Source organism: Rhincodon typus, chromosome 1 (genome assembly GCF_021869965.1).
Source record: "Rhincodon typus isolate 14 chromosome 1, sRhiTyp1.1, whole genome shotgun sequence".
Classification (NCBI taxonomy): Eukaryota; Metazoa; Chordata; class Chondrichthyes; order Orectolobiformes; family Rhincodontidae; genus Rhincodon; species Rhincodon typus.
In genome coordinates, this window is record NC_063332.1 from 53,083,816 (window position 1) to 53,095,160 (window position 11,345).

The 11,345-nt window shown below is 42.2% G+C and overlaps 1 protein-coding gene across 1 annotated transcript in view; it reads left to right on the forward strand.

The window, feature by feature from the left end:
• The first annotated feature begins 7,307 nt into the window (after positions 1–7,307).
• Positions 7,308–11,345, forward strand: part of LOC125482797 (ectopic P granules protein 5 homolog) — a 52,473-nt gene continuing 48,435 nt past the window's right edge. The window contains exon 1 of the mRNA XM_048595137.1: positions 7,308–7,322. Coding sequence (XP_048451094.1) covers positions 7,308–7,322 — 15 coding nt within the window. The remainder of the gene's footprint in view (positions 7,323–11,345) is intronic.

An 11,345-nucleotide genomic window follows, 5' to 3' on the forward strand; every position in this document is an offset into this window, starting at 1 on the left:
ATTTATTTCAGAACCCCCTTCCCCTCCCCCATTTCTGATGAAGGGTCTAGGCCTGAAACGTCAGCCTTTCTGCTCCTCTGATGCTGCTTGGCCTGCTGTGTTCAATCAAATACAATTAACCTTTTTATTGGGAGTCTCACTACAATTCCTAACATTTGCCACTAGGTGGCAATGCACTAATGCATTTGCTTCTACAAGGTGGATTAATTGGTAAAGAAAGGCATTTTATTTTCTTTTTTGCTGTCCTTCTTGGCAATGTATTGCATTCCATCCTCAATGAGCATCTTTTTCTGGCACTCTTCAATGAAAATGCCTCCTGATTATCCCTTTTTCTCTTACCCCTTAGACAATTCTGGCTCCTGTCCTATCTCCTCGCCAGCTCATGTCATTTGTGCATCACGTTCTGTCCCCTCACTGTCTCTTTTCCATTCTCAGTTAACCCATGCTGTGCTCTACTACCACTCTTTTCACTCCCTTTTCCTTGCTCTCCTTTCTCTGTTTCTATCTTATCAACTCCTTTGATTACTGTTAACACTTCAATTACTCCATGCATGAATGTAGATAATATAAAAATTGGGTGTATGGGTGATAATGAAGAATGAAAGCTGTAGACTGCAGAAAGATATCAATCAAATAGTCAAATGAGTGGTAAATGGAATTCAGTCTGGAAAAATGTGAGGTAATGCATTTAGGGAAGGCAAACAAAGAATACAGTACATAGTCAATGGTGAAATACTGAGTGGTTTCAAAGATCTTCAGGGGGGTCTTTGGAGTATGAAGCAAAGATAACTGAAAGTAACTCAACAGGTGGATTAGGCGGTTAAGAAGTCATGTGAGATATATTACTTAATTAGATCATATGATCATAAGATAAAGGAACGGAACTAGGCCTTTCAGCCCATTGAGTTGCTCTGCCATTCGACTATGGCTAATATATTTCTCAACCCCATTCTCCTGCCTTCTCCCTGTAACCCTTGATCTCATTACTAATCTACCTTAAATACATTCAATGACTTGGCCTCCACAGCCTTCTGTGGCAATGATTTCCATAGATTCACAACTCTTTTGCATGAAGATATTCCTCTTCACATCAGTTCTAAAGAGTTGTCCCATCACACTCTGAGGCTGCGCCCTTGGGTCCTAGTCTCTCCTTATAGACAATACATCTTCTCCACATCCAGTCTATCAAGGCCTCTCAGTATTCTGTAAGTTTTGATCAGACACCCCCTCATCTTTCTAAACTCCACTGGGTACAGACTCAGCGTCTTCAACTGCACCTCCTATGACAATCCCTTTAACCTCGGGATCATTCTTGTAAGCCTCCACTGGACCTCCTCCAATGCCAGCACATCCTTCCTTAGATACGGGGCCAAAAACTACTCACAATATTCCAAATGTAGTCTGAACAAAGCCTCATACAGACTCAGCAGTACATCTCTACTCTTGTATTCTAGCCCTCTTGAAATGAATGTAAAAATTGCTTTTGCCTTCGTAATTACCAACTGAACTTGCATGTTAACCTTAAGATAATCCTGAACCTGGACTCCTATGTCCCTTTGTAAATCAGATTTCTGAAGCCTTTCTCCACTTAGAAAACATTCTGTGCCTCTTTTTCACTTGACATTCAATGACAGTGACAACATTGAGACCTCCACTATCCTGTGGATTACCATTGATCAGAAACTAAAATGGACTTGCCAAATAAATACAATGGGTACAAGAACAGGTCAGAGGCTTAGAATCCTGTGGCAACTTTTCTCCTGAATCTGCAAATGACCATTATTTACAATAAGCCAGGAGCGTGATGGATTACTCACCGCTGGATAAGTGCAACTCCAAGAACACTCAAGAAACTTGACACCATCCATGAGAAAGCAATCTGCCTGCTTGGCACTGCATCCCCTACCTTCCACATTCTGTCTCATCATCACCAACAATGCACAGGAGCAGCAGTGTATGCATGTACTCACCAAGGAACCTTTGACAGCACCTTCTAAAACCATGCACTCTATCACCTAAATGAACAAGGGCAGCAGATGCATGGGAACACCACCACTATCTGCAAGTTCCCTTCCAAATCACACATCATCCTGACTTGGAAATATATTGCTGTTCCTTCATATTCATTGCTTCACTGTCACTTGTCAGAATCTTGGAACTGTCTTCCTAATGGCACTGCAGGTGTCTCTACACCTGAAGGACTTGCAACACTTCAGAAAGATGGCTCACTACAGAGATGGGCAAGAAATGCTGGTCTAGCCAGTGATGCTCAAATCCTATGGACGAATTAAAAAAAGCAACTCATTCAGTCTAATTCCTGTCTTTTCCTCTATGTTTTCCCTCTTGAGATAATACCCAACTGCCTTTTGAAAGCCTCAACTGAATCTGCTTTCACCACAATCCCATTCAGTGAATTCCACATCCTAATGAATGCCTGCTGTTTTCTCATGTCACCATTGTTTCTTCTGTCAATCACTTTAATCTAGCGTCCTCCAGTTCTTAACCCTTCTGCTAATGGCAATGGTTTCTTCCTATCTACAGTGTCCAAACCTGCTAAGGTTTTGAATACATCTAACAAATCTTGCTGTTCCTAGGTTTTTCAATCTATCAACATAACTAGAATTCGTCATCCCTGGAAGCGTTCTCATTACTCTTCTCTGAATTCTTTCTAATGCCTTCATATCCTTCCTAAAGTGTGATTCCTAGAGCTGGGCACAATGATCCAGTTGAGGTTGAACCAAGGTTTAATACATGTTCATCAGAACTTATTTGCTTTTGTACTGACTGCCCTTATTTATCAAACCAGGATCCTGTGTTCTTTATTGGCATTTGCTCAATGTATCCTGTCATCTTCAAATCTATATACCTCTTGCTTGCCCTGCACTTTTACCTCCTTAAGATATATAATCTTTATATTATATTGTCTTTCTATGTTCTTTTGACCAAAATGATAAATGAATTTTATAACATAGATACAGTGAAAGTATTTCCTCTTCTTGTCAAGTTAAGAACAAGATGGTATCATCTTAAAATCAGAGCCTGTTCACTTAGTGGTGAAATTTGGAAACAAAGTTTCACTCAAAGTGTAGGGAAAATCTAGTACTCTTTCTTGAAAAGGCTGTGGATAAGAAAATAAGTGAAATTTTCAAGACTGGGATTGGTTAGTTTAGTGTATCAAGGGTTAGGGAGCAAAGGAAATTAAATCAAGTTCAGCCACATGATGAAATTGAATGACAGAATATTTGCAAGGGGCTGAATAGCCTACTCTTGACCCTATGTGCTGAAATGTGTACCTTATTGTATTTTTCTGCTTTAAAACCATTTCCCTGCACTAAAAAAATTACCTATCATTGATGATTAGTGCTGTGACTGTTCTTATGATAGACAGATACGACAATATTTTGAAGTGCTGTGTCTAATGCCTAATGCTCAACTACTGAGAAGAGAGGTAAAAAGAAGTGCTCATAAATTAAATTAATTTGATGTTTTAAAAATGTGTTTTATGTCCTTCCAGACTGTGAAACCTGTGCACAGCCAATAATGTGCAGGATTTGAATTTTAGCTAATTCTGTATCTTGCATCAGTTCAGTATTGTGAGGTTGGCAAGGACTGAGCAAGTGTCATCTAAGGTATAGGTTTCTGAACAAACCTCCTAGTACCATGGCATCAGACCACAGAAAATGTGATAAGTATTAACATCCGATTTTCTATTAACCAGTTGTTACTTTTATCACAATACCACAACTTGATCTCTATCATTGCTATTTTACAATGAAACAAAGAACCCGATTGGAAAACTTACAGCTTTCTATTTCAAGTGTACAGTTCTGTTCATCCAAGGGATACCTCCTCAGATCCATCATACATGCTGCTGTCGTCGTGATTCTGTGAGGAAAGAGTAGAATATGTTTTTCAGAGTTTTTGGCAAACCTTTCTAGCAGCATTGATCATTTATTGCTATTTTGTTTGATCATATCATGAAATAACCCAAATGAATTCCATTTCGGAGGTTTATTTGTATGATTGGTATGAGTGAAAAGGAAGATCCTGTTGAATATAAAATAACTGCACTATCACCCCTCACAATACTATTCTGGTAAATCTACACAAGAGATTATTGTATCAGCTAAGGCCAAAAGATTTCATCATCATGCTGATCGAATAAGGCAATAAAGTACAGTTGCTGTTCTGGCAGTAGGTGGTAGCTATATTAAATTTATATTCTGTACTTATTATTTACACATCTTTGAGAAATACTGCCTTCAGTTTTATAATCTCCCACACTGTAAGACTTTTGGAAGAGTATAATTTAAATTCTCAGGATCAAGCAAACCACTCTCATTGCAGCCCTGTTAATTTTACTGCACCAAATCAGGCCATCGATGAGATTCCTGTGGAAGGTTACTGAAGTCCCAGATAACATTCAAAGATGTCATTGTTGGTGTAAAGCTTGCCAGAGGTTCAGGAATAGTCTTACATTGTCGGATGCCTGGCAACAGATCCAAGGCAGAAAGTCCAACTGACCAAGTTACTTAAAGGAATAAAAACAGAAATTGCTGGAAAAGCTGAATGGGTCTGGTAGCATCTGTGGAGAGAAATCAGAGTAAACTTTTCGGTTCGAGTGACCTTTCCTCAGAACTCACAGCAAATAAGCCAGAGGATGTAGTGGAACAGGGGAATGGTGCAGCTCTGAGCTAGAGTGAAGCGATGCTGTTGGAGAGAGAGCATATATAGTATGGCATGGCACTGGGTGTAGATCTCAGGATGTGGCGAGTGCAGCTGTCTCTGGAATGTTGAATATCATGGCGATACCTATGGTCCTGGGAGGGTTCAAAGCACACTGGATGAAACTTGAGTTGGAATCCATGTTGGGTAACTCTGAGTCACAGGCAGTCACTGAGGAATGTGATATGGCTGTGGAGACGAGTTTTAGTAAATACCTGGTCAAACACCAGGAGCGACAGTGAAATTAAAGTTGGTGGGCAAGAAAAAAGATTGGAACAGAATTCCTGCCAGAGAGAGGAGCAAAACTTCTTCAAGGCGGGCATGCCTAGAACAGATGTTGCAGTTAATTAAATACTAAATAAAAACGGAAAGAGCTGTGGATGCTGTAAATCAGAAATAAAAACAGAAATTGATGGAAAGGTTCAGCAAGTCTGGCAGCATCTGTGGAGAGAAATCAGTTACTGTTTTGGCTTGAGTGACCCTTCCTCAGAACTGGAGGAGAATGAATAGCTGCTAATGGGGACTATTAGTGGCTAACAATGGGTCATCTGTAATATCAGACCATGTGATAACATAGCCTGGTGCGTGTTCCTCCAGTTCTGAGGGACGGAGGAAGAAGTGTTCCTTTTAGAACTCCTAGTACATCAGGAAAAGAAGGAGCAAACCTCTCAGTCCCTGCAAGTAATCTTTGAGCCTCTCAGCTTCAGTTACTCCTACCTCCTCTTGGCTGTTAAAATGCCACATCTAACTTTGCTCCTCCCAATTCCTGCCTTAATGTCTGTCTGAATCAGAAAAAAAAGTATAAAGTGCACCAGCCTCAACAGCCTTCTTTCTCCTTCTAGTGATTGTTGACAGATTTATCCTCCATCCTCCCCACCTCTCGTTTTTGTTCACTTACAGGATGTGGGCATTGCTGGCAAGCTCAGTATTTATTGCCTATCCCTAACTGCCTAAAGGGCAGGTGAGAGTTTATCACATTGCTGCATGTCTGGAGTCACATGTAGGTCAGACCAGGCAGATTTTGATCCTCAAGGAAATGAGTGAACCAGGTGGATTTTTCCTGACAATCGGCAAAAGTTTAATGGTCATCATTAGATTCATAATCCCAGATTCTTTTTTAATTGAATTTAAATTCCACCGTCTGTCATGGCAAGATTTGAACCCAGGCCTGTGCCTCTGGTGTAATAGTCTAGTAATAATATCACTAGTCCATCACCTCCTCTTTAATTGTACCTCAAAGCTTCCTCCTCCTCAATTCCCAATTCAATGATGGGGACCATTTCAACAGGAGCCTGCTTACAGCCATATACAAGCACATAGGTAGACCAGATGTTGTGTGGGAATCTGCACGTTCTGCTATTAAGTTATTAAGCTCAGAAGAGCCTTCATATCTTCAACTTTGGCAGGTTGTTTGCCAACTACTGGGCTTCTCAAATCCTCCTTGATCTCAGTTAATATAAGGCTATTGCTCCTCCTTCAGTAAAGTTGTTTGAAATGTTATGGTACTGACTTTCTTTCCAGACTTTCTTCCTTTCTGAAACAAACACACACACACTCACACAGACACACACAATTGTGTTGATATCAAGTAAGGTTTACTTGGAAAGGGAGTGAAATGTAGCAAGGGGTCAATAAGAGCTGATAATGTTCAGCTGCTATCTCTATGTAGGCACAGGCATTGACTACAAACATAAATTATAGTATGGGAAAAACAAGCTACTATGGTTATCAGAACATAGTTGACAGCTTTAAACTAAAATCTTGATGCAGTTGTTTTTCAATATGTTAGCATCATGCAGTAACTAAAGCTGTAATGTGGATTTGTCTCTGGAATTTAAGCTGGAGATGACCTGTGGCTTGGAAAAGACTGGAAACTGGGATTTTGAAAATTTGTCATTACCATTTTGTAAAGACTTTTTGGATTGATGCCGGAGATTAAAATTCATCTGCAGCAGCTTTTGTATTTTTAGCATGTGTGTAGAGATCTGGTTTAAGTGCTAACAAATCTGTTATCCTAGTAATGAGCTTGTAGAGATCTGACACTGCAGTCACATCCCTGTTGTGTTTTAGATGATGCATGGAATAGGCAAACTTCATTGAGTGACTTTGATGTAGCTGACAGTGACATGCAGGATTACACTCTTTCAGGGATGCTCACTCTTCTATTGACTCAGCCAGTTACCTGCTTTCCCTAGAGTACCTCCGATTTGATTACTTCAGCACAAAAGCAGGTATCTATAACCAATATAGACAAACAGGCTAGAAGAACACAGCAAGCCAGGCACCATCTGGAGGAAAGGAGAAGTCAATGTTTCAGGTATTAACCCTTCTTTAGGATTGGCTGTGGGGGTGGGGGGAGCTGCAGATAAAGGCGAGGGGAGGGGAGTAGTGGATTGGTGGTGATAGGTGGATACTGGCAGTAGGCACTACCTAGTTGGTCGATGGGAGGGATGAATCAGGCTGGAAGGGAGGGTCAGTAGGTGAAATGGAAGGGAGGAGGTGGGGCTGGAAACAGAGCTGGGGGATGGAGGGAAGGTTATTTGAAATTAGAGAACTCCATGTTGAGTCCTCCAGGCTGTAGGATGCCCAAGCAGAAGGTAAAGCGTTGTTCCTCAAATTTGCATTCTGAATCACTGTGACGTTGGAGGAGGCCGAGGACAGACATGTCGGAGGGGGAGTGGGACTGGGAGTTGAAATGGACGGTGACCGGGAGGTTAGGTTGGCCATTATGGACCAGTCGAAGGTGCTCGGCATTTGATCTCACCGACATAGAGACAACCATATCAGGAGCACCAGATGCAATAGACTAGGTTGGAGGGGATGCAGGTAAAGCTCTATCTCGCATGGAAGGACTGTTTAGGGCCCTGGATGCAGGTGAGGGAGGCGGTGTGTGGGCAGGTGTTGCTTCTTTTATAGTTCCATGGGAAGGTACTGGGGGGGGTTGGAATGGTTGGTGGGGAGTGTGGTGCGAACTAAGGAGTGTCGAAGGGAATGGTCCTTGCAGAAGGCAGAGAGGGGAGGGGAGTGGAAGATGTTCCAGGTGGGTGGGGTCTGATTGGAGTTGGCAGAAGTGATACTTTCATTCCACCACCTTTCGCCAGACATTCACCACCATTCCACTACTCCCCTCTTATCTGCGGCTCCCCCTAACGCCACATCCAGTCCTGAAGAAGGGTACTGCCCAAAATGCTGACTCCTCCTTTTCTCCAGATGCTGCCTGGTCTGCTGTGTTCTTCCAGCCTCCTTTTTGTCTACCTTGGATTCCAGCATCTGCAATCTTTTTTGTTTCCACCCAAATCTATAACTAAAGAATATTTGGTATCTTATCAAGAAGGAAACTGCAGCACATAAATATAGCCCAATATTACTGACAAGATCTGTTTAGATTTTTTTTAATACTTATTAATACTTTTTAATACTTGTCAGATACTTTACAGCCTTTTAAGCGACTCTCGGATAGGCACATAGAGGATAGTAAAATGTAGGGTATGCAGGGTAGATTGATCCTAGTCAGATAATAGGTCGGCACAACATCGTGGGCTGAAGGGCCTGTACTGTGCTGTACTGTTCTATGTTCTATGTTCTATGTAATAGACTTTGTTGCCCAATTCTGTTACTGTCCCTGGGCTGATTCAGTTTATACTCAAACTTAACCTAAAGAGTGAACTACACTATGGAGAAAATAAGTGTCTATTAAACAAGTGTCAATTTTTAAAGGCAGAAAGAAAATCATGGATTCCAGAAATGTGAAATAAAAACAGAAGATGCTGGAAGTACTCAGCAGGGCAGACAGCATCTCCAGAGTTCATACTATAGGTGTGATCTCTTTAAACTTTTCAAGGGGGTTAAATGCTTAATTACCCTTTGAAATGGCTTAGGATGCCATCACATCAAGGGCAATCAGTGGTGAGCAACAAATGATGCCAACAATGCCCAGGACCCATGAAAGAAAAATGAAATTGAGTGTTAGAGAAGGGTCCACACCTAAGATGTTCTTATAGGCTCTCTACGCCTGCTGACTGCTGTTTCCAGCATTTTTTGTTCTTGTTATCACTTTTAAGAACAGGCAGTTGGTCACTGAGATAGCTGAGAGTTGCTATGCTCAGGACAACTTTTCTGAGAGCTCCTGTGTGTACTTGTTATTAGAAGATAAACATCCATTTATCAAGGACCATTGCTGTTGCCACACACCAAGATTCACAGAAAAACCCTGAATGCAATATGCAATTGGATGGCCTGGAAATGTTTCAGATATTTATTCTCGAACCATAAGCAAGCAGCCAGCAGACTGTTACAATGCATTTTTAGAGCTTCTTGTCTAACGTGCTTTCCATGCAGTTTGACAAATTAAGTAGTAGAGATGCTAATCTGTAATTTCAGAATCCAACTTTGATGTCTGCTTGAAAAGAAGCAGGATCTTCATTGCCCAATCACGTTTAATAGCTTTGGTTTCAGAAACAATTTAAACAGATAAGCAATTGCAGTTACTCCTTCCTTAGAAAGGCATCCTTGTGTACCTCTGCAGTCAGTGGTGTTTGTAAGGTTACATCGTTGAAGGAGTTGACCACTCTCTTAAATGATTCTAATTTAGACACAAGTGACTAGGATCTTTAGCAATGAGTACTGAATCTGATCTAATATTTTTATCATGTAGCAGTGTTGAAAAGTCCACACTACAAAAGTCCACTGAATCCAGATGTTGCCACATTTCTGCATTACAAGTATTTCCAGTTTTCTTTTTATCATTGATAAATGCTGGATATCGGAGTTTTGGGTGAAGCAGTTACTAACTGTGAAGGAATCGTTCTGGCACAGTAATTCTGACTTTGGGCAAACTGGATTAAGATTTGTTGCCCACTGTTCTCTATAAATGATTTTCCCTTCCACCAAAAGTTACCTCCATCAATTATTTTTTATAGTTGCTAATCTTGCTGAGGAGAAATATATTGTTGTATTCCATATGTATTAAAAATGCAAGTTGTTTCTGCAGAAGCAACTATCCGACATAAAGTGTTAGGCAAATAACAATATTGGGATCGAGGCCATGCTGGAATAAGTATAAGACTAAATTCTTGAGCTGTGCTTGAGAGAACATTGTATGTGTCGGGTATCAGTGTGTCAAATTCACAATTGTTCCCCTATATTTCTGGTGATAAGGATAATTGCTAATGCATGAATTGGACATGCTGCCTTCCATTACAAATTGTATGATCTGTGATCCCATCAAGCAAGGCTGTGGGACCTTAACTTCTCCAAGTTCATCCTGGCTTGCATTCGCTGTGTATTAATAGACTTGCCTTCTAAATAATCATGATCTGCTCCTATGATACTGCTTGGCCTGCTGTGTTCATCCAGCTCTGCACCTTGTTGTCTCGGATTCTCCAGCATCTGCAGTTCCTGCTATCTCTGCCTTCTAAATAATCATAATAGGCATTACTGCAAGGTTACATACTTTGCAATATGAATAGACTTGCGAGAAAATTTAAAATGTTTGCCATTCAGCAAGCCCTTCACAGTCTAAAATTTTTGTTTTACTTTTTTTTAGAGCTAGAGATAAATGTTTGGGTGTCATAGCATTCTGCTTAGGGACAGTGGTATGGGTACCCGCATGGGCCCAAGCTATGCCTGCCTCTTTGTAGGTTACGTGGAACAATCCCTCTTCCGTACCTACACCGGCCCTAAACCCCACCTCTTCCTCCGTTACATTGATGACTGTATCGGCGCCGCCTCGTGCTCCCACGAGGAGCTCGAAAGTTCATACACTTCACTAACACCTTCCACCCCAACCTTAAGTTTACCTGGACCATCTCTAACACCTCTCTCCCCTTCCTGGACCTCTCTGTCTCCATATCGGGCAACCACCTAGAAACCGATATTCATTTCAAGCCCACCGACTCCCACAGCTACCTAGAATACTCCTCCTCCCACCCACCTTCCTGCAAAAATGCTATCCCCTATTCCCAATTCCTTCGCCTCCGCCGCATCTGCTCCCAGGATGAGGCATTCCACTCCCGTACATCTCAGTTGTCCTCGTTTTTCAAGGACCGTAACTTCCCCTCCTCGGTGGTCGAGAACGCCCTCAACCGTGTCTCCCACATCTCCCGCACCTCATCCCTCACACCCCGTCCACGCAATAAAAACCAAAAAAGAATCCCCCTCGTCCTCACGTACCACCCCACCAACCTCCGGATCCAACGCATCATCCTCCGACACTTCCGCCATCTGCAATCCGACCCCACCACCAAAGACATCTTTCCCTCCCCACCTTTATCTGCTTTCCGGAGGGACAACTCTCTCCGTGACTCCCTCGTCCGCTCCACACTCCCCTCCAGCTCCACCACACCCGGCACTTTTCCCTGCAACCGCAGGAAGTGCTACACCTGCCCCCATACCTCCTCCCTCACCCCCATCCCAGGCCCCAAGAAGACTTTCCACATCAAGCAGATGTTCACCTGCACATCTGCCAATGTGGTATACTGCATCCGCTGTACCCGGTGTGGCTTCCTCTACATCGGGGAAACCAAGCGGAGACTCGGGGACCGCTTTGCAGAACACCTACGCTCGGTTCGCAACAAACAACTGCACCTCCCAGTCGCGAACCATTTCAACTCCCCCTCCCA